The sequence below is a fragment of the Balaenoptera acutorostrata genome, chromosome 11 (assembly GCF_949987535.1).
Source record: "Balaenoptera acutorostrata chromosome 11, mBalAcu1.1, whole genome shotgun sequence".
Taxonomy (NCBI): domain Eukaryota; kingdom Metazoa; phylum Chordata; class Mammalia; order Artiodactyla; family Balaenopteridae; genus Balaenoptera; species Balaenoptera acutorostrata.
Window position 1 is genome coordinate 52,742,015 of NC_080074.1, and position 24,392 is coordinate 52,766,406.

The 24,392-nt window shown below is 35.3% G+C and overlaps 1 protein-coding gene across 2 annotated transcripts in view; it reads right to left on the minus strand.

The window, feature by feature from the left end:
- MSRB3 (methionine sulfoxide reductase B3) overlaps nucleotides 1–24,392 on the minus strand; it is a 160,976-nt gene that overhangs the window by 102,162 nt on the left and 34,422 nt on the right. For both annotated transcript variants that reach the window (XM_007179754.3, XM_007179755.2), the window contains exons 3-4: nucleotides 8,758–8,866; nucleotides 7,057–7,134 (exon numbers count right to left, since the gene is read on the minus strand). In XM_007179754.3, coding sequence (XP_007179816.1) covers nucleotides 7,057–7,134; nucleotides 8,758–8,866 — 187 coding nt within the window. The remainder of the gene's footprint in view (nucleotides 1–7,056; nucleotides 7,135–8,757; nucleotides 8,867–24,392) is intronic.

A 24,392-nucleotide genomic window follows, 5' to 3' on the forward strand; every position in this document is an offset into this window, starting at 1 on the left:
TTTAGATATAACAAAAGCTTAAGTCACTACTCAGAAATCTAGTTCATTTCATAATGGTTTCATTGTACTGGAAAGCTTACTTTTTTATGGATTTAAAATGAGGTGAAGGGCAATTCAGCTCTTTTAAATTCAAGTTAAATGTACTTTGTTAAAGGTTAAGAAACATTTGCTAGAATTATGAGCAATTTCCAGCTAGTGTTCCATAAAAAGAAAGCTTGAAGTTAAGTTCATGTTACTCTCCCTAGTAGAATTCCATAGTGACTGGAATGGTTTATGAGTAACTATCATATGGATAGGGAAAGAGTTGGAAAAATAGGATTTGAATAGAAAGTAAGGATGGAAAACTCCTTCTCTCCTTCCCCCTTCTCCTCCCCCTCCCTGCTTTCACATCTGCCCACCTCCAACACACACACACACACACACACACACACACACACAAAACACTGTACCAGAAGGGGAAAAGCTTATGTTGAAAGTCTCCTTTAGTGGTAAATGGAACAGTATAGTTGAGTAAATTGTGTGTGGCATTGAACTGGAATTTCTTCAGTGAAAGGGCTTATGTTCTTAAAGAGCTGAAAAAGGGCTTAAATTTTCTAGTAGCCTGGAATAAAACTGCACAGGAGGCGCATGTGAAATGCAGCATGTGTGAATAGTTTTGCAGCAGAGTCCCATTTGAAATGTAGCAGCACAGCTGGAGCAGTGACTCATCACACTAACATCTACTGTTAACAGTCAGACTCTCTCTAGTAAAGCCTGCACTTTCTCACATTATAAGGAGCTTCTTAGGCTGTTGTGATAGTATGATACGTTCCCCAAACTTGGTCAGGCCTACTTGAACTTAACATTGTTGAATACCTGCCATATACTAGGCATTTTTCTGCATTTAGTTCTTACACCTGTTTGGTTTTATTTTCCCCATTTTATAGGTGATGAATTTGAGGTCACACATCTGGGCTAATATTCAACTGGTTCCACCAGTTGCTTTTAGCCTGTGCTCGTTTTGATTGTTTGATAAAAATGAAGATACAAAGAAATTTCAAGGTAGAAGGAAAGACATTTAAGATAGCTCATGTCAGGTGGCCTCAATTTTCTCAGAAAAGTAGGGAGAGAATTCAAAAAAAAAGTGGTAAAAATTTGGAACACAGCTACTTGAGAAAATGTAATGGGGGGTTAATAGTGAAAATAAAATGGCATTCCAATTTTAATAACTAGAATCCAGCCCATGAATCCAGCTGCTGCCCTACTTTACAGATGTTGCATGGCCTGATGGCTTCCTGAATACTGGCTACATCTTCCTGTCAGGATTCCAAGGGACTTCCCCAAGGGTAACAACCAGCCTGAAGCTGAGTTCTTCTTAATGATCTACCATGATGGATCTATTCACTTTTGGTTCAGCCCTCCCTAGACTGGAATGGTCTTCAATTTTCAACTTAAATATTTACTATGACAAAGGCAAATTTTTTAAGGAATTGAGGTGTGTGTGCCTGTGTGTCTGTGTCTGTGTGTGTGTATGTGTGTTCCATTTGTTCCAATTATGCTGAGTAAAATAACCAGATTCAAGTGACCAAAACAAAATATTAAAACTTTATTTTCTTATAATTATTTAACTTTATTCTTTCCTAAAAGTTTGAGTGTTACCATTTTAAATCCATTTGTACACTGTCTGTATGTTCTTCACAAGACAATTATCCTCTCAGTTTCTTCATCTATAAAACGTGTTGTTGTGAAGATTAAAGGAGTTCATATATATAAAGCACCTAGAACCATGCCTGGCAAGAGGTAAGTGCTATGTAAGTATTAGCTCTTGATTATTATTATTATTATTATTATTATTACCATTATTATTATCATCACCATCATTAGTGAACCTGTGTAAAATGAGCTATTAATTCAGTGCAAGGCCTTATTAGTAAATGTATAGAAAATAAAAACTATCCTATGTGGTTCTTGAAAGTCTTAAAATTATCAGGAGCTGATTACACATGGATAACGTTGAGGTTTATCAGCTAACAAGGAAAAAAGTTCCCACTGAAGCTGTAAAAGCCCTATTTCCTTCTCTTTTCAGCTCCAGAAATCTATCTTGTGAACTAGTTACGGCTTAATTCCCATTTTCATCATGCTTTTGTCTTATTCAAAGTCTCTCCACAACCTGTCTCACAACGTTCAGACATGCATCTGATCAACAAACAAATATTTAGTGATTATTACATGCCAGGGACTAGAGGTATAAATACGACTAAGGCATGGCCTTGCAACTGTGGAGTTTACTTGCTAGTGGACAAACAGGCACATAAACAGATAATTACAGAACAAAGCAGGAAATGCAATGACGGAAGTGCATACAAAGTGCTATGGGAACAGAGATGAAGGACACTAGAGTTCAACCCGGAAGTTTCAGATAGGGCTTCCTGGAGGAAAGGATGCCAAGGCTTAAAGAATTTCAAGCAGAAACTTAAGTGTTTTCTCTGGGATCCCAGGTCTTCCTTATTTGGTCCTTTTTAACCCTCCAGCCATTTCTCCATTCCTCCCAACATACCTTACCTCCCCACTCCTATTGGACCAGTCTCATAATTATGTCCTTGAAAAATCCAGTTTTGATCCTATCTCTAATTCCTCGTCTCATATGGCATTCTCTATCAGATATTCTCTGCCTGGTAAAGTGTGTTCTCATCTCCTCCATGAAAACAGGTGCTACTTTGATGCAGTCATATACCTTCCTATTACTCATGAAAGCATATCAAACAGTCATATTCACATAGACATTAATGTTATTTTTCCACACTTTGTAATTGTTTATTGTGTTTTTCTTATCACTCCAACAAAACTATAAGCACCTTAAGGAAAAAAATAGTTCATAAGTTTATTTTGTTTCACAACACCTGGCAAAGGGTCAGCCAAAGCAAAGTACAAGATGTCAAAAATACTTACTGAATTAAATTATTTCACCAATGCCTTTTCTGGTTTATCTGATGTTCAACAAATTCATTTCATGAAAGTTTAGAAGTGCAAATAACCAGAGGAGAGAACATTCTTACTTCTGTCAGTTAATTTACTAACTGAAAGTCAGTAGTATTATATGAGAAATAAACTAGCTTGGTAGAAGTTGTGAATGTGAAGAAAATGTGAACCATGGAATAAATTACACATTTGGTTTATAAAACAGCCTGTGAATAAGGTTCTTGTACTTGGTAAGCAGTAAAAAAGCAGTATATTGTTGAGAGGCCGTGTATTTAGGGTAGAGTACAAGTTTGAATGGCCTTTTTTGTAAGGAAGTATTATATATACATATATATATCAGTCAAGTAAATGACGAGAATTATACATATATGTGAATGCTGCACACATGCGCGCGCACACACACACACACACACACACACACAGAGTGTCAATAAGATAACAGAAATGGCAGTTGGGAAAACAACCTTTTCATAGCGCTAATGGTGGGCATTTTTAAACTCAGCACTTCCTTCTTATTTCTTTTTATTTCTTATCTGTTTCCCTCCCACTGTTATTTCTCACATTGTTCCTCTGTGTAGTCTTTTCTGCCTCACTCCCTCCTCTCTAACAAACAAACACTCCACACACTTTCTCATTCACACTCACACACACGCACCTCAATTGTTTCCTACACTTTGTGTTCAAAGTACGAAACCAGCTACCTCCAGAGGGTGTCTGATAGTGCTGCCATTAATACACTAGACTGCTGAGTGGTTTTCAAACTTTTGCTCACGAAACCCTAAAAGAATTTTGAAAAAAAACAGAGAGACTCTGCGCCAGTTACCAATTTATTTATTGCCTCTCACCTCTAAATCCATCTTCCTTGCCTGCTCTGCTAAAATGGATCTGGGACCTTTAAATATTTTTTTCTTTGTCAGCTAACATGATATTAAACCTTGTCAGTAGAGGGCACAGGAGAAGGATTGCAGGAGCAAGAGGTTCTTCCTTCCTGGTTTCAGTATGCTTTCTCAACAGGCTCCTGCAGCGCCCGCGGCTTTGCAAGCATCTGGCTCACGCGGTGCGTGCAGAGTCTCTATTTGCAGGCCCTGGCAACGTGGGCGGCTTCCCCAGCACCCAACGCCTTAGCATACGCAGCCTCTCCAGCCCCCAGCCCTTTTCACTGCTTCTCAGGTGACAGGCTCCCGCGGCTTCTCTGGAGCGAGGGGCCGCCTCCAGGGCACAGGAGTGAGCTGCACGTGGCGGCCGTTCCCTCAGGTAGTTTTGCAGTGGAGCGCTCCCAGGGAGACACCTCCCAGCAAAGAGCTTTCCCCAGCACCCCGGAGGCGAGGTTTCTAGCAAATTCCAGAAGGCAGATTTCCAGAAAGTTACAACATCATGGCCCCAGTGACTCCTGTGCCATCAGCCCCAGAAAGGCTGGGGGGGGGGGGGGGCGCGGGTTGCAGGGAAAGCTCTTCCTTGGGCTCTATCTCAGCCCTAGGGGCCATGATAGCTTCCTATATTTGTTATCTTTGTATTCTTTAGAATTTCTATTTACTTCTTACTAGCCAATCCCTCATCACCATAATCCTCTGTCACACATAGTAATTCTCTACATTAAACTTTCCTGTTCAAATTACTGTGTGGCTTCTGTATCCATATTGGGTGCTGACTGATACACACTTCCTCATACATTTTAAAGTGACAGCTAAAATTTCTTATCAAAAATTTAAATAATTGAAAAAAGATAAATTATCTGGTGTTCTGTATATAGACATGTTTAAAATATATTTCTGTCAAAATCTTAGAGTGACATATCTAGATCAGTTAATGAGTGGGAGAAGTCCACCATATAACATAATTTGCAAAGGCAGTCCTCACTGTCCTGTCTATCAAGTAAATCAGACTTATTTCCTGTACACACACACACACACACACACACACACAAGACTTTCATTTAAAATTTTTGAATAAATATGTTGATACATGTTTTCATGACACACATCTCACTCAAGACTGGTAGAAAATGGATAGACGGACAACAGATGGAGAGACAGATAAGCAGACAGCCAGCAGGCAGACTGAGCCTTTCCAAGAGTAGTTTCAATACTTTTTTACCAGTTCAATATTTCTCAGTTTTGTTTTGGTTTTTTTTTGGCCTTGCTTTCATGGGTCTCTCCTTCAGAAGTAATGCCTTCCTGAACTGTCCTTTTGCTTGATGCCTTAAAGATTTTATCCTGTGACAACAAGTCATAGTAAAATTTGGGATGGGTGGAAGGTATGACATCTTTTGTGAAGTGGGAGAAGGGCGACTATGACAGAGGAGATTGGAAGGAAGACGTGGCCGACTACAGACTCTCTCAGACACAGACAGCAGTTTCAGGAAAGTGTATTGTATAGCGGTTGAGGACCAGAAAATTGCTTCCCTCAAAACTGTCCATGCCCTGTGGCCCCATGCCCTGTGGCCACCCAGGGTTCAAGTTCTCCCGTATGAAGAAAGCAGCACCAGGACAAAGAATAGTGTATTCTACAATTAAGGCCAAAGCAGGGATATTGTTCCCCCTAGAACTGACAAGAAACCAAGTATGGAGAAGCACACTTTTTTTTTTAAAATATAGAATAAAAACATTAAACTATATTCCTTAAAAACTTAGAAAAAAAAGCTTTCCTTACAAGAATGCTAACGTTTCCTTTAGAGTCAATATCACATCAAATATGAAATCCTGAACCCCACCAGCACCTATGTTTGGATAAGGGTCTTGCTTTTACTATTTGTGACTCAAGATGTCACATGGGTTAAATCCTTCATTTACAGTGGTTCTGTTTCTTATTTAAAACAGTAAGTTTTCCTTAGATCCACTACTTTACTGAATCACATAATAGGGAAAGAAATGAAGAATCTTAAACAAAAAGCAAAGGAGATGTGGCCAATTTTTACCATTTGGGATATTAACAAGTTTAACATGGCTCAGCAACTATCTTAAGTGTTATATCAACTATTATGACACAAACTAAAGGTGTTGAAATATAAAGACGTGTGTTTTCTGAGAGGAAATGGGTGACAATTTGAAGGGCTGGTTTTTTTAACAGAAAGAATAAATACGTAAGAATTCAGAACAGATTCTCAACCAACACTAATGTGCAATAAGGTTTATGCAAGTTAAGAAAGGTTTTAAACTTAAAAAAATTTTTTTTCAAGGAAACTACTGTTTCCTGTTATTTCTGGGAAATCTGTAAATGCTAGTGTTTTCAAAAGGAAACATTTGTGGAGAGATATTAAGTATGTTTTACTTGCTACACATATCAGATTCTTGTTTGTTCATTTCCCCTAAGAAGTCTGTAATTCTGTTTTAAATAAATGACATTTACTCTCAATTAAGGTTTCTGTCTTTTTATTCCCCCAAATCAGCATCCCTATGGGAAGTACAGGGCTTCTAGGATTTTCTCCACCTACATAAATAAATTTTTAGTAAAGAGCTTTCTTTCTTGAATAAGATCCATAATCTCCAGAATACACTGTCTGAATTAACTATTCTGTTGAAAAAGTCTATGTACTGGCCTGTTTTATAGTAAACTATTGGGATCTTTAAAATAAAGATTCTGGATTAATGCAAAACTCAGAGTATGTAATTTACTTATATATGTATAAATATCTATTATATTTCCCATTTTACTTTCAATACAGCTATTGCCCTTCATTGCAGAAGTATGAATAATCAACTTGGTGGATATTATTCAATCTGAAGGATGCACATAGAGAACTTCCATCATGGTCAAATAAATAAATTTAGGGCCATCACTTGATGACAGAAAAATCAATAAATACATAGACATTTCTATGTTCACCAAAATCTCTTTTATAGCTCTGCTAAGCACCATGGTTACTAAGATGAACAAGTTAACGTTAGATATTTTAAAGATCCAAATAACGAGAAATCAGCCAGTCTACCAAACTGGTAGTTTATCATGAAAGTCAATAATTACTTTTGTTTTGTGGGGGGGAAAATAGAAAAATTAGAAATAAGAAAATTTAGTAATGGAAAGATTCTAATGTGAACAGACAATACCAAGTTTGTTGCCATATGTGATTTGTCCATATCCATAGGTTTTTAACATACTTACTTGAACAATGGAGTTCCACAAACAACACATTTATATATTCCAGGATCTTTGTGATGTGTATATTCTCCTTCGAAGGCACTGATGCACAATAAACAGAGCATAAAAAAATTAATTAAACAAGTTAGCATTATTTCTTATAGAACATATTTGCTTAAAATACATTTTTCTAAGAAAACTTTCAAGGGCTTTTTGTCCTAAAATGAGAACAGACCAAACATATGGAAATCTGAACATTACTAATACATTTCAAATCTGTATAATAAAATGTGCATATAACAACTCCAAACTAGTGCGGGTTAAATTTTTTTTAAAATCAGGCCATCTAGTTATGTAATGCTTAGAAAACTTTTTTTCCTATTTAAAAAAAAACAAAAGCCTGTAGTTCAGATTCACAGAAAACAACATTATTACATAAGATTTCTGCTACTCTACAGTGTCCAAGAGTATATACCAGAAAATGCAGAAGGGTCCAACACTTCCAGTGGAAGGAGTCTTATTTTTTGGTTTGAAAAGGAATATTGCAGCTTTAAGGGAATATTTTTCTAAGTTAACAATCTTAAAGGCTAGGAGGTCATTCAGCTAATACAAATCAGCTGTGCTAGCCCAACAAAAAGTCTGTGCTCTGCAGCTTGTTTTTATTATCCTTTCACCCTCTTTATGAGGTCCAATTTTTTTATAAACAGAATTTTTAAGAATGACCTAATCTCTAGTTGTTTGTGTGCATTAAATCATTTTGCTAGTCATGTACACAACAGGACGGGTAGACGTCTTGGACCAAGACCGAAGTCCATCGCTAACTCATTGTGCAGTAAAGGTGGACGTTGTCAGAGATTCAGCATTTGGTAAATTCAGTAAACAGTATATACTGTGACAGGAAGACAGTGTTGCCTATTAACAAAGACCCCACGTGTGGTAAAGAGCTCTTTCAGTTCATGAATGAAAACAAGAAGTTACATCATTAATAAATTTGGATCAGAGGTAAGTTACAGCCTTATGCCAAGCTCCATGGTATAAATTAGACAACAAAATGGTTGGACTTTGGCAAGTTACCTTTGAGCTGGAATCAGCTGAGAGAGACTTTATTCACTAAAAACAGTCTTGGAAGTGAACAAACTCTTTTTTCAGGACTTAGGGCAAACTTCCAAGGACCAAAGCCATGTGAGGGCAGTTATTGAAAATTTTTGACATTCCAACCACAAATGAGCCAATAAATACTTTCTCCACATGTGCTTCAAAAAGAAATTGGAGTGGGGTAGAAAGGAACTAAATTATGCTACCTTCTTTTTGCAGCCAAAACGTCTATACTTACAATGGCCACCTTCAAATTTTCAGTATCCTGGCAAAGTGCCATGTCCCTCATGGTTTTGCTTACTCTGATGTCTTCCCAAAAAATGTACCTAAATCGCTATTACTTCCACACATTTTGTAGTAAACTAGAAACAGGCCCTTAACAAAAGCCTTGTGACTTTACAAAAGATAGAGTGTTCATTAAATGGGGGAAAGAATAAATAAAACTTAGTCTTAACCTAAGCAATACCATTTTCAACCTTTTCAAGGATACTAATTTGTAGACTTTAGCAAATAAGTATAGAATCCTTTAAATTAAATGGCAAGGAAGAGGATTCAAAGGTGGGGAGGGGGGATAAGGAGGATGAAGAAAACTAGCTCTTGCTTAATGGCGTTTTCGTAAGCTCGCCTTACCTTTCGGTCCCTTTCTCCTGAGTGACATGGTACTGCTGGGGTGTTAGCCGCTTCCTCAGTTCCTGCTGGGAAAAGACCACCTTACAGCTCTTTTTATCCCTACATGACCCTGGAAAGAGAGAGGATGTGGGAGAAGGAGGACTTTTAGCTTGAATCCTAAATAACTGCTTTGGCTGGCCATCACAGCACAGCTTCTGCAGTCACTTGTCAATGACCAGGCCAGTCCCTAACACACTAGACAAACTTACCTGAACTGCAGCTGGCTATTTCTTTCAGTTTAAAAAGAATGGTATTCAAGATTCAGGTGATTCCACTGGAGCACTGACAATGTGCTACAGCCAAAGCTGCTGGCATGAGACAGTAAAAACCCATTGAACATTCACAAGGTAGGAATACATCCTTTACGTCTCCCAGTACCTTGAATTTCTTTTTTTTCAAATGAATTCAAAAAGCATAACTCTATTTATAAGCATTTATGCTGTATATATAAGAGGATGGGCATATTATATTAAACAATAACTCTTCATTCGTTTAGTAGAATAGCCTGAAACCTTCCTCATTCAATTTCCAACCTGGGTGATTTAAATACTATCCTATTTGTTTATTGAACCCTAAAGATGTATCTTTCCACAGCTAGGAATTGCTATTCTCTGTGATTCTGTCAGAGGCTTCACTAGGTTCTGAAGAGTCCTTAAAAACAAATATCTCTTGCAAGACTGTATATTACCATGTTTAAATGGGCAGCAAGAAACTTTTAATAGACTGCAGGAGAAGGCATTTACACTAATGCAGATTCAAGAAGTTCCAAAGAAAGAGTGAGAAAAATAGGGAGGGAGGAAAGACAAAGAAAAGCAAAAGTGAATGTGATTTTATTTAGAGACCTACATTTTTCTTTTTATAAAGTATACTTAGAAAGACTTCACTGGCTAAATGTATTTGAATGGTAAAATAATTTTAATTAGATTCTAATAACAATGTTAGCTTTTATTTCAACTTATACAGACCGCAGTAAAACGTCCAGACAATACCTGCTTATATGGGGTATTTTGTCTTACCTGAACAAATGACTGAAAAGAAACACAGTCGGCCCTCTGTATCCACAGGTTCCACATCTATGGATTCAACCAAACACGATGGAAAATATTCCCCCCCCCAAAATTCCAGAAAGTTCCAAAAAGCAAACCTTGAATTTGCCATGCTAAGGCAACTATTTACATAGCATTTACATTGTGTGAGGTATTATAAGTAATCTAGAGATGATTTAAAGTATAAGGGACGATGTGCATAGGTTATATGTAAATACTACGCCACTTCATATAAGGGCCCTGAGCATCCTCAGATTTTGGTATCTGCGGGGGGTCAGGAACCAATCCCCCATGAGTACCAAGGGATGATCAATAACTCCAGACACGGCAACCCTTACTCACTGCAGTAAAATTGCTTTTCTTTGCTTTTCCATCACAGTGCGAAAGAGGCATGCAGATGTCACCACATGCAAAAATTTCCTACCATGTTACGAAATTACTGAAAGAAAGCTTGCTTAGTTCCCCAAATATTAAACTCAATTTGTTTTGAAACATAAAAGAAATATGATTTAGGAATAGAAATGCTTTCTACTTCTTTTACTTTTAAGGCACCTAATGTCATCGTATATGAGATCACTGAAATTAAAACAGGAGAAACTTAACTAACCACTGACTCTGATTGTGGGATTGAAGAAGGATATCAGCTTCCAGAATCAGGGCCACCAAGATAGAGTGGTTGATTCTCTATGAGAAAATATGGAGGCAGCAAAAGAGCAAACCAGAGCCGAACAGCAAAACACACCTTTGAGTAGACCTGTGGGTTGTCAAATAGCGCCTCTTCTGACCTTCCACAAAGAATGTTGGCCCTGCTCTGGCCTGAAAAGATCCACAGGAACAGCTGGCAAATCACACTAATGGTATGTTGGTCTCTCATCTCACTGAACCCCATATTACACTAGGCTTTATGCAAATACCTACTACTTACATTTTTAATATTTTCTAAGAGATAGAAATGTTTTCCTGAGAAATGTTTGTCCTGTCAGAACAAGCCTCTCCACAACTTGAATGCAGAACTGGCTGTGATAGGTGAGTCTCTGCTCAATTCGCTATAGATGTCTTTAAAAGTAACTTTTTGTTTTTATTGCTTTATATGTTGAAGGGGTTGTGTCTTTGTGGATTTTGTCCCCAAAAGTTCATTAATTGCAAATCTAACATGACAAAATAACTTGGTTAAAATTATTCTTTCCAATGGCATAGATAATTAAAATCTATACAATTAGAATTAAACAATTCTGTCTAAAATATTTTTGTTAATATATGTTCATTCATACAAAAAGGCCAATTGTGTTCCCAAAGTTGAGAGAACTAAGCTACCCATCTGTATGTCATTTAGTACAAGAGAAGCAACTGCAGGTTTAAATTACATGGTATTGGATTGCAATTTCCTAACATTGGATGCTTTTCTGCTTTTTTACCTTGAGTCATTTACTAAGGAGTGTTCATAGAAAGTAGCTTAAAGCACAGATGCTTGCAAATCGTTTAGGCAAAGATGTTTCTCTCTTTTTCATTCTGCCTCTCTCAAAAATCTCTCTTTTCTGAAGAAAAAGAATAAAACTGTTGGTCAGTATTGACGAACCATGTCAAGGATTTGTACAAGGAAAAAAGGTAAAATTGAAAACATCTGATTGAAGTAAATAAGACAAACATAAAAGCTTCACTGGTGAATGAAGGGTACTGAAAAAACTTTATTTCATAGATTAGAAATTACTTTTGATCTAAACATTCTTAAAAACAGATTGTTTTCTACTATGAACCATCTCATTAGCTGTGCTACAGAGACCTCGTTTTAATGGCAAGCTTTGAAAGACTGCTGCTGTACTCTTTTGTTAGTCTCCGTCTTATTTGTAAGGGGGATAAAGATTTCATTCCAGCTTTCTTTGTTTGTCTTTCAAGAACCACTAAAGCAGTATTCACACAAATTTTGTAGGAATGTGCCCTATGTCATAGCCTACAAATTATTTGGTTTTGGTGCACTTAAAGGTCATCTTCCAAATTAGCAAAATTTTCCTACATCCTGGCTTTTCAACCTTAAATATAAATATTGTTTCCTAACTGTAAGTGAGGTTTGTTCTTTAAGAAATGCTAGTGTTTATTTAAAGTTGTCAAACTTTGTACATTTTTATTCTTTGGTCATACTATGTTCTCAAAATAATTAGGCTTTTAAAGTGTACCTAATAGCAAAAGGAAGTATATGTGGACTAGAAACAACCATTGTGATTTAATACTAAACAATGAAAAGTTAGTCAGATTTTAATAAATTTCTTGCCACATAGTTTAATAATAATACACTTCCTGGACAATTGAAAGCTGTACTATTACATTAGCTCTGCTAGCATCATAACCCAAAACTGGCATATATAAACACAGAAAGGCTTCACTTTTGTCTCTAATTTCCCTTTTCCCTATCAGACTCACTTTTCTAAAGTCATGTGGTGCCACTGTTAATTTCAAAGAAATCATTTCATTTTGAAATTCTAGAATAATTCATTGGATGGTTTCCCTTTACTATCTTCACTTAGGTACTGTAATTTTCTTATTACACAGGGTAATTTAACATTAGTATTATATGACATCTGTTCAATGACCCCTAAATTGGCTTAGAAGTATGTTAGGGAAAGATTTTTTCCTTTATTTAAATGGTTAATAGAGTACTTCGAAGCCACAAGTGAGCATATGTGTATACACACGCAACACAAAGCATATTTGAGAGGGTAATATTGCCACTTTGGTATCTAATCATAACACCATTCCTTACAGAGTAACTTTGGTATATATCAGACCCACCTTGAACCCTATCCAAGGGCATTTATTTGCTAAAATATACCCAAAGTCTCTTTTTATATCAAAGCTTGTTCCATATTGTTGCTTCAAAGCCAGTATTGCCTTGAATTAGAGTTCACTTTCTGCCTTGCCTGCTTCCTAGTCACGTGACCTTAGACAAATGGGTCTCTCTATGTGCTACCACCCTCAGAGGTCTGCTGTAAGGATCATAGCAATTAGCACTTAACAAACACTGTCTAAACAAATGCAGTATTATATTATCATTTTGATTACAGTGAATTCTGAAGTTAAAACTGTATTTTAAAAGGCAACCAGATCAGGTATTTCAGTGTGCTGCAATATTTTATTGGTAATTATTTTTCCATAATAATTCCCTTAGAACAGTATTTTCCTCACAAGTTATCTTTAAAAATGATTAAAATGAGAATTGAAAGAAGAGAAGAAAATTAAAATTTGAGTGCCTACTATGTGCCAGGCACATTTCTAGGCACTTTCACATAACTACATTTAATCCTCTCAATAATTCTAGGAGGTAGATGTCACACCCATTTTACAGATACGGAAACTGAGGCTCAGAAAGGTTATAATATAACTTACTAAGGACAAACAGCAAATAGATATACTGACTCAAATCCCAGGCTATCTGACTGCAATGCCCATGGAAAACTTATGCTACAAATTTCTTCTTTCTTCTTAAATTATGCAATAACTTTCAGCTTGAAAACCATCACTAACAACTTAAGATAATAAGAGAGAAAAGTAATAATCACTACAGTACATCCAGAAAAGTAAAAACATTTGTCTATTAGCCAATGTCTGTTTTCTCTGTGTTCATTCCTTCAGCATAGGGTCAGTGACAAGGTTCAAACGGGATTCTCACAAAGTCTATAAAACGTTGAAAGGCTTTTTAAAGTCCTGTTTAGAAGTAAATCAAATCTGTTAACTAAATCTTAGAGCACTTTTAAGTCATAAATCTTATATTTCAGTGTGAAAATTCAAAACAAAACAAAATCCAAAGATCCCATAACTTTAATTTTGGTCCTAGGATCAGAAAAAATGAAACTATTAAATATCTTCCCAAAATAATAAGTGAGTAAGAGATAAGACTATCTTGTTTTGCTTTGAATTAACTAGGTTAAAACAGTAAAGTTCATGTTGAAATATCTTGCTACTATATTTAAAAATGGTGTATTTTAATTTTCACTATAAATTATAATTTTCAGTTGGTTATTAGTCTGTCATACTGGGAAATTAAAGAAACTTTTATCCCAGATGTAGTAGTGTTAGGAATTTCTAAATAAGTGGGCATTTATAAAAGCCAAATCTAGTCCATTTTTATAATAGAATATAAAATTATATGCCATGAACCATTTTTCTCTTGTGTTTTGTTTGTTTTGCACTCTAGTAATTTAACAAAGGCTTTAAGAAAAAAATGCAAAGCACAAGAAAGAAAAGCTCCATGCTTGTAAAGCATGCTCAATTTTTCTGATTTTTTTCTCTCAACGTAGACTTATACAGGAAAAACATTCCTGAGATTAACATACAATCTAAGACGCCATGCCACTCTGGCTTCAGTCCTCTGGTTTCCATGAAACTAGGGCTGCAGGATTTTCTTTGAGGACCACTGATCTGACATTTTTCTTACTGGTTTTTTAAGTCATCAAAAATGTTGAGTGTTTATAGAGTGCCAGGCACTGTGCTAAGTAAAATACTCATTCATTCATTCAATAATTACTTACTGAGCACCTACTATACGCTGGCATTATTCTAAGTACTTAAGATATATCTGTGAACGAAATAAAGATCCTACTTTCATGGAGCTCCCATTCCAGCACAGGTAGGGGAAGACAGATAAAACACAGTGAAAATAAGTAAGAAAACTATATAGCCTCTTAGAAGGTGATAAGTATACAGGATGGAAAAAAAGCAAAACTGAGCAGGGCAAAGAAGACTGGGAGTGCTAGAAGTAAGGGCTGTAACCTTAAATAGAGTGGTCAAGGTAAGACTCACGGAGGTGACTTTTGAGCACCGCCCTGCCTTAAGGAGGAGAGGAAGTTGACCATGCTGCTATCGGAAAGGAGAGCTTTCTGAACACCCAGTGGAAATGGCCAACGCAAGAGATGAATACACTAAAAAGTTCATACTCCAGTGGTAGAGATGGAGACAAGTAATTGCAACGCAAGTACTAAAACCTGAATATGAATGGAGTAGGTAAACAACAAAGAAAGAATATGCTTTTACATCTGGAAATTTACAATTGCATATCTTAGCACAGACATTGTCTGACATTACCTTCCTTTCTTCCAAGTGAAATCCTTTAAGCCAAGTGCTATACTCAAAAGAGCTCTCAGAGAGTATTTGTCTGGCAGAACCTTGAACACAGAATTAGACATGCGGTCTCTGCTAATTTGCTCTATGTATTTAATGTCATCCCTTTCAGACTATAGATCATCATTCCCAACCTGGAGTCATGTGTAAGATACTCAACAGACATTCTTTGGTGATGAATTTTTGATAGGCCTAGAGAGCAAAATCCTTTGGCCAAACAATGTTTTTACCCTTTGGAGACAATTCACTAACTCTCCGCTTCAGGTGGTAGCAGGGGACATCCATAACTAAAGAAAGTATAAAATTAGTACCTCAACTTAGTTTCCATTTTTTAAAAACATTCTTGATTTTTACATTTAGGTTCAGTTTAATTTCATCTGTCCTCTAAGTCCTAAATATAACACAAAGGAAAACAAAAAACAAAAACTCTAGGTCTTAGGAATCAGAAAGCAGACAATTGTTTCTTTTTAAGGTAAGGATTTGTTTTCTTTTCTATATGTGAGAAAAATCATACCTTTATTTCTCATAGTAGTAATCACATTTAATGCCTTCTTGCTGTTTTTCTATTACTTCATATAAGACAGTTCTACAGAGCAGTTTCAGCTATATTCTATTGATGCATGCACAGAGTTCTAATTAACATTAATGGACGTATAAGCATGCCAAGGCAACACACCATTTTAAACTTCGTGAATTAAACAAGACCATATGTTTTAGTGGTGCATAGTTGAATGATAAAATTGGCCTTCTGGTTTCCATACTGAAGGTTTGAATAGATAAACTAAGAAAATATTTTCAAGGAAGTTTTCCTTCCAAGTCTACATATCCTGATAAATTCACCCCTACTCTGATCTTCCATCTGAATATCCTTAGTACTAGTGTATTTACCCTGCAGGGTACTATTTACATGAGCTAATATAATATATTGCAATTATTCTCAAATGTCGTCAGTTGTTTCTGCTTTATTTTCCCAGATTATAAATTCTTTGAAGACATAAACTGTTGAGCCTAATATTAATTCATACCTTCTACAACTATTTATTAAACATCTACAGTGAATTAAGAACTGTGATGTGTACTGGAAAGTTAAAAATGAATAAGTCAAGGTTTCTGCCTTAGGGGAGCACATACTGTAGCAGGAAAGATAAGAAAAACAATCAATACAATGTGCAGTCTTATAGTAAAAATATATGCAAAGTTTTGTGTAAAGAGAGTTAACAAAGAAGACATTAACACTCTTAAACTTTGCCCACCTACATTGACTAGGTCCAATTATAATTGGGATATGGAAAGCTCACATTATTTGCAGAAACAGCATCTACAGGGTCACAGGGCCAGAGAAGATTCAAATAGGGAAGAGAACTCCATCCAGACAAGCTGATAGATGTAGTGTGATCAAATATGTACAATGTCAAGGTGGTAATCAAAGAGTCTTTCGTGTAAATGGGATTAGCTAATTTAACAAAGCAAAATAGCCAAGATAAAATGTAGATTCTGATTTGGAAGAGGGAAAATTGGGCAGCTGAGAAATAAGGCAGTTTTAAAATTAAAGGGGAAATATGCCAATGTTTTCTCACTGTAAGTCAATGGGAGTAAATGTATTTCCCACAGCATCTAAAGTCTATTAATATGATTTTAAATTCTAGCCTTTGATATTAAGTAATCTGTAAGGCTGCATGATTTTCTTGAGAGGTGACAACAGAGAGCTTTATCACTACATTCATCCGATGATACACTCACCTGAATGAACTCTGTAAGATAGAAACCACATTTTACATTTCTTTTACTTGTGGGTTACAAATTTTTAATTGTTGAATACATGTGTGATAGTCATTTTATCAGCATTCTCTAAGGGTAGCAAATAATACTAAAGAGTACTCCTCAGTACTTCAAAATGTAATGCAAATACAAGAGCAATGACTTTTGTATTAATGTGGCCCATAAAGACTAGAGTTTAGGGAAATATTCAAAACATGTCTTGATCCAAAAAGCATTTTCTTACTTGCAAAGCATATGAGTAAAAAGAGAAGTTTTAAAGGCACTGCCATCATCAAGTGACAACAGTGGAAGAGAAAGTTACTTAACTTCAAGTCTATCTGATTGCATGTGAAACGTCTGACGAAGTTAAGAGTTCCCTGTTTTTAATTTTTTTTCCAGTATAGGTCTTCACTAGAACATCATAGCCTGTACAGAAAAAAAAATTAAAAAACAGACAGGCTCATTTCCATTCTACATTTCACATGCAATCAAAAAGACTTGCAAAAAATAGTTCTCTCTCCCATCCTCCCTCACCGCCTTGGGAGCACAGACTGAGGAGATGAGAGGTAACCACCCACAAAAAGGAAGGAAAGGAGCCCTCTCTTAGATTACCATGCAGAATTTTATTTCCATGTAACATCAAGTATGCTTTGTTAGAAAGAAAATAAAACTTATGTTGTCTAAGAGCTCAGCTTTGTAATTTTCTAAAATTACATTATCACCCAAATCCAATTTAAAATCTAAATTAACTAAGCTCAATGGGCAGAAAATATGTCTGCAACTGCCACTCAGTGGACAGCTAAATCTGAGTCTAGCTATACATTCCAGAAAATCTAAGAGATTCTGGAGAAAAAAAAAAAAATTCAAAAAATTTACAGTTTTCTTTATCAGCCAGATAACTAAAGAAAAGGCATAAGACTTCTGAATTATTCAATATATCCTTGAGGGACTGGGGGAAAATTTTGGTCATCTTTGCATCCCCAGCACCTCGCACTGTGCCCTAAGAAGAGTAAGCCCTAAGTAAGTGTATGTTGTATTTAAATGTTTATTCAACTCTCCATTTTTATTATTACTATTTAAATTTTCTTCCTAAACGATGTTTTCTAAATGATGGCTCTGGCTATGTTTCTTAGAATTTAGTTTAAAAACTGCAACAGTAATATTTGCTTAATAAAACAGTGTAATTTTAAAAAATAAATGGTGGATTAAATTTTTTTCTTTATTACTACTCTGAATCCTTTATTACCTCTCTAGAGTTCCACTTTCAAATATTTTATTATGACTAATATTCCATTAATTCTCTGGATTTAAGACTATGAGGTTACCTAATCCAGCATTCCCCAAAACATATCCTGTGAAACGGTGGCTCTGAAAAAAATGTTCACAAGTAGTTCCTCTTGAGGGGTGAGGAGAAGTTTCTATAGTCAAACCAGATCAGGAAAATCTAGGTTACATGGGTTTCCTAATGAAGACTTCTTACAGACTTTCTTATGCTGATGTGCATTATTGAACATGTGGTATTTTGACGCACCATTATTTTATGCTCCACCAGAAAAGTAAAAAAGAGTTGTCAATCAAACCATGACACAATACTTTCTTATCAAAATAATTTTTAGGGCTTTCCTAGTGGCACAGTGGTTGAGAATCCGCCTGCCAATGCAGGGGACACGGGTTCGAGCCCTGGTCTGGGAAGATCCCACATGCCGCGGAGCAACTAGGCCCGTGCACCACAACTACTGAGCCTGCGCGTCTGGAGCCTGTGCTCCGCAACAAGAGAGGCCGCGATAGTGAGAGGCCCGCGCACCGCGATGAAGAGTGGCCCCCGCTTGCCGCAACTAGAGAAAGCCCTCGCACAGAAACGAAGACCCAACACAGCCAAAAGTAAATAAATTTATTAAAAAAAAAACTTTTCAGCTGCATCCTCACTACCAAGATGATGAAATGTAAAACCAGCTCATCCTAGAATTTATAAAACATGGTAGTATGCAAAGTTTCTCCATTTGATGACGGGATCAGTTTTACAGGGTATTAGTAGAATGAGTGTTCATAATTTGGGAACTGATGATCTTCCAGTCCAAAGCCCTCATGAGGAAACCAAGGCCCAAAGAAGTTATGGGACCTGGTCACACACCTGGTTAATGAGAGCAAGCTCCGCGCCTGCAGCTTTCCTCATTTAATTCTCTCATTCAATATATTTCCCTCTTGAACCAATGCTCTGTTGTACATTAACATGCCCATCTTTCACTAACCCATGTGCCCACAGCCTGTTCCCACCCCTACGCCACCATCCTCCCCTCCTACTGCCTCCTGCTAATTATAATTACATCTACACATTCCTTCAATATCCTCCAGGAGAACTGTCATTACTTCAAATCCTAATCCAAGAAGCTAGTCAGCCATTCTGGGCAGAAAGAAGCATGATGCTTCTTACTTCTTCTACTTCTTCCTTCAATAGTAAAGCAAAGGAGGAAATGTGTAAATAGAATCATAAAAACATGAAGTACGTAACTCCCTTCATTCTACAGATAACAAAATTTGGACCCAGAGTGGCCATCTTTCTCAGAATGTGCATTCCTTAAGAACAGAGATCACATTACTTAATACGTGGCATTATTCTGATACATAAGATGTTGCTACTTGTTCATCACCATTCATTCATTCAACAAATACTTATTGAACACCTATCATGTGATAAAAACAATTCTAGTTGCTAAGACGGAGTAGTCAACTAAACAGACAAAAAAATCTCTACCTTTCTGTAGCTCACTTTGCAGGAACCAAGGGTTTTCCTGTAATAGAAATAGATTTTGATGATCAAACCTATCAACATTCCCAGACTTATTTGATGTTCCACCCCTGACTTTTTATATTTTTCCAGTTTATTCTCCCTTACATCCAGGGATTAAAGTTGCAAAGAATAAATTTCTGGGAAATGTCAGATAATGTTAACACTTGAGGGTAATATCTAACTGTGAACGATTTGACAAGAGTGTATTTCATTCTAAGTTTACAGATGAGGAATAGGAATAAAAGGTACAAAACAGATTCTAGGGCCAGAAAGCAAGTTGGTGGTAAAAACAAACTAGTAAATGCAGATTATGCTTCCAATCTCTTTCTTCATCAATACCAATAACAGGACAGCAAGCTCTGAAACTTGCTGTGATGTTATTTAAAATTTGCACAAGAAATATTAAACTATTAATCAAAATGGAATATACTACGAAGAGCTGTACAATTCTGTGAGCGAACATGCATTTCTGTAACAAAACAAAATCTTAAAAACTATAGCTATAGAATTTTAGATTATCTTTGCTTGCTTAAAATTTAAGTAATCTAGCGAGTTAGATTAGCAGTCTATTCTTCACTTGCAATTACGTGATTGAATACAACAAATACATCTAGTGTTGAAGGAAATGCTTACCATAGTAGTAACTGAGTAAATTTAAATTCTATAAATGTGTAGCTCTTAAAAGTCACCTAAATAACTGATATCTTTGTCATCACATGGTGTGTGTGTGTGTGTATATATATATATATATATACATATATATACACACACACACACACACACACGTATTTTGGCTGTGCACACAGCATGCGGGATCTTAGTTTCCCGACCAGGGATTGAACCTGCACACCCTACAGTGGAAGCATGCAGTCTTAACCACTGGACCCCCAGGGAAGTCCCCATGGTATATTTTTATAACATGCATTTTTAAGTGACTAATACAAGTGCAAATATACTAAATGTAAAAAAGAGAGAGAAAAACGAGGTAATTAAAATAAATAAAATGAGGGTTTTAAATTTTCAAATGGTTGATTTCAAATGCAAAGACACAAAAATAGAGATAATTTGCCACTGCATCTTGGTAAAATCTATTCAAAGCATTTTAAATTAAAATGTATCTAGCAAAAGCGGCCATGAGAAATTCAGTCTCGAAATAAAATGTTTGGGATGAAGCTATAAACTAGAAAAGACTGACAATGAATATTCATCAAGTATTTAGCCTCAATATTAGTGACTCTTTGTGAACTGTCATTCACGCCCCACTCCTTCATTAAACACGTGTTTGTTAAGAGCAAAAGATGGCTCGTTTTAATAAATCCTTCTATGATCTGTCAGGTAAATTACTGTGAACATGTTTAGATAAATAAACTTCTAAGAATGCTATCTATATGATTCCCCAAAAGTGCATATTGTCTAGATAAACTAACCCTGTAGAATTATCATTTGTTTTCAGAACTGATAATATTTTATATTCTTTAGTCGTTAATTAAGAGAATTTCTCAAACAAAATTAAAACTTATTTTTTGTTCATGCCCATTTTATCTCTGTTGCTACTAGATTTTGCTATGTATTTTATAATTATTAATATATGTGAAGAATTTATTCTATATTTAAGAAAAAATTAACAAAATCCACATTTAACAAACCATATGCCCAACACCTTATTCATACAGATGTATTTATCATTCTATAGCAATTTAGCCTTGTGCACAATTTTTAAAACTCATCTAATAATCATATGCTGTACAGCAACTTTTCAGTATTAATTATATCACGGAGCTACTATAACATTTTGTTTTAGAAAAGAATATAGCTGCATTAGAGTACTCATTAATCAACATTTTAAATATAATTTTTCTTAGCTTCCAAAAATATTTTTATTCATGCAGAAAAGGATTCATACTTAACAGTCAACATGTTAAACTCATAACATTTTCAAGATTCTATAAAAATTCAAAACATAGCAAAACAAAATGTGAAATTTTCTTTAATTCTTGGGTGGTCTGCTGAAGAAAACTTAGCTACATATAAAACTATAAATTACTGTTAAATCAGCTATTTGGATACAAGATAAGTTAATTTATGAAAACGTGTTTTAGTTTATAGAAAGTCTACACATGATAGACAATTTCGATGAGATGTCCAAGCACAAGGGAGTTGGAATCCTGTTGAAAATGGAAAAAGGTTTTGCACTCTACAAATATTGTTTGAACATCATATAAGCAGAAAAATTTGTGGTTTGTAAATCCATGTGTTCTTAACTGAATATTCTTTACATACTTTTGTTTAAGTTTTCACAATGCACCTATGTGCTAATGATATCAATACCCTTTCATGCTGTGAAAGAATGTAAATCTAGTGCCATCTACTGGGAAAAGTAGATACCATTCAATCAATTAATTGCAAATTATTTTGTGAATTAGGGGAATTGAAATTTGAATGTCTATTGTTTTAAAAAACCATTTGTTTCTTTAAAAAAAAAAAACTCCCTCAAAGCATTTTCAATATAAATAAATAAGTTAGGTAAGATGAACATGTAAGAATGGTGAAGTTGGAGACTAGAAGGCAGTAAACTGAACTCACGGGAGAGAATTTCATTGGTGATAGCAATACAGAAATCAGAAATTATACATTCTGGCTAGAGTTTTTATATTGTTTTGTGTTTAGAAGGCAGGCTCTGAATCTGTGGTCAAGGAGACCTCTCTTATGAGTATCAGAATATCTAATAAAAAATCTTGAAATTATATGAAAATTTGTATAGGTGCACATATGTATCTTCTGGAGGAGAAAAGCCATAACTTTTATCAAAAAAACCCACAAAAAACCACGGAAATGGTTCGTGTTTTCATGACGCAAAATGGTTAAAAATTAAAACTAATATAGAAAGCCAATCTATTCAGTAAGTGAACAACACACCAATGACTTCAATTTTTTTTAAGGTAAATACAATATCAGATGCTATTAATGAAATATTGCCAGCTCAAACTTGAATAGTAGTACTCCTTATTTATGGATATTGCTCTGGTGCTTATCTGTAGTATTTCCTCTTTACAAATGCAGAACTTAAAGCACAGCAAACAATATTAATTTGCTCCAGAGAAAAGCAATCAAAAGAACCAGAGTTCTTAGTTCTCATGGTAAGTGTAATATGTACTTATTCCCTTCCTCAAACAGTTTATCACCAAAACTCAAATTGTTTGAGAGAAAAAGTAAAAGCAAGTTTGGATAATATACTTTGAATCTGTGTTACCTTTTTTTTTTTTTTTTTTTGCTGTTGTTGTTATTTGTTTAGCTACAATGTGATTTATACCTGAGAAATCTACCATATTGTATTAATGCAATAAAGTGAGAAAAGAGAAAGTTTTTTTTACAATATATTCAAAAGGCAACCAAACTATGAACTTTAATTTAACCTCATTAGATTTATTTGAGACCCAAAAGAGCCTCAAATAAATTTGTACTGTCTGTTATAGCTATCACTTCACCTACATGTAAACTTTCCAAATGTTTATTCATTCATTTAACAAATATTTATTAAGTGCCAGGCACTGTGCTAAGCTCTGGAGCCACAAGCCCCTGATCCTTAGAGAGCTCTACTTACACAGATGATAGTCTATGACTTGCAAACACCAGTTGCAAAATTTCTGTCTTTAAGACTTCTAATTTCTGCATTGGAATATTATGACATAATATCTTTATAAGCTGCATAAACTGCCGTGTGGCTCTTCAATTCATGGAGACTGTTAAATATGCCACTAAAGTCAAGAGTAACAACCACATATTATGTGTATGATGTTAGAGGAAAGCACAATTTATCACTGTAATTAGTACTATTTAGACAAATACTCTCACTTGGCTGAAAGCTACCATGATATCTAGTCTAACCTACAATTAGACTTCATTTCTATCAAGCATTGAAACTATGTATAAAATTGGGCTTCTTAATCCCTCCTAAGATAATGCTTCAGTCTTGATTTAGATGCAAGGAATTCTAATGTTCAAACATGGAAAATATTTCTGTCCTCCCACCACAACCAAGCAGATTTTTCTATAAATTCCCAGCCATTAATTAGTACTGAGTTTTAAGATTTGACTAACCCAAAGCCAAAGTAAAAACAATGACAGTTCATAAAATCACAGAATTTCAGAACTGAATAGATTATCTAATTTAAATTCCTCATTTGAAAAATAAAGAGACTGAGATCTGGAGAGGTTTACTGATACGTTCAAGGTCTCACAAGTTAATGACAAAGCTGTGGTTAGTTTTCTGACTCCTATTCCAGTGCTCTTTTTAATACATAAAAGAAACTGTTATAGGAAATTAAGAAGAGCTCTGAGAGAAAAAAAAATTTAATTACAAACATGAGCAAACCATAACTCAGATGCACTTAATAAGCTCTAAATTGAAATTATGCCTTATTTAAAAATAAGAAGAAAAGGAAGTCGAAGCTGAAAAATGATAGGTCAGCCTTCTGGAATATGGCCTTCATAGGTCAATCCAGTTATAATCAACTTTAAGAGCCTGTTCCAATTATTTTTCAGTTCTGGAATTATTTCATATTGAATAATAACTAAAATTAGTAGGGTACTGGCTAGGGAGCAGAAATCTTTTTGATTTACAGAGATTTTTGTTGCAATGGGTTTTGACCAGGGAACAGTAAATTAAAGCAAGACGTCAAACTTTTACCTTAATTTCCTACATCTCCAATTTTGACCTCTTCCCTTTCTACTTGTATAAAGTGATAAAGACCAGAATTTCCATTTCCATTTCATTTTTATTTTTCAAAATTTAAATAGTTTGTTTCACATTATTGTTAAACTTAGCAATTTCTTCAACATATTTATATTTCTAAGAGTAAAATTCTATCAGAGAAATGGATGGTAACAAAGATTTT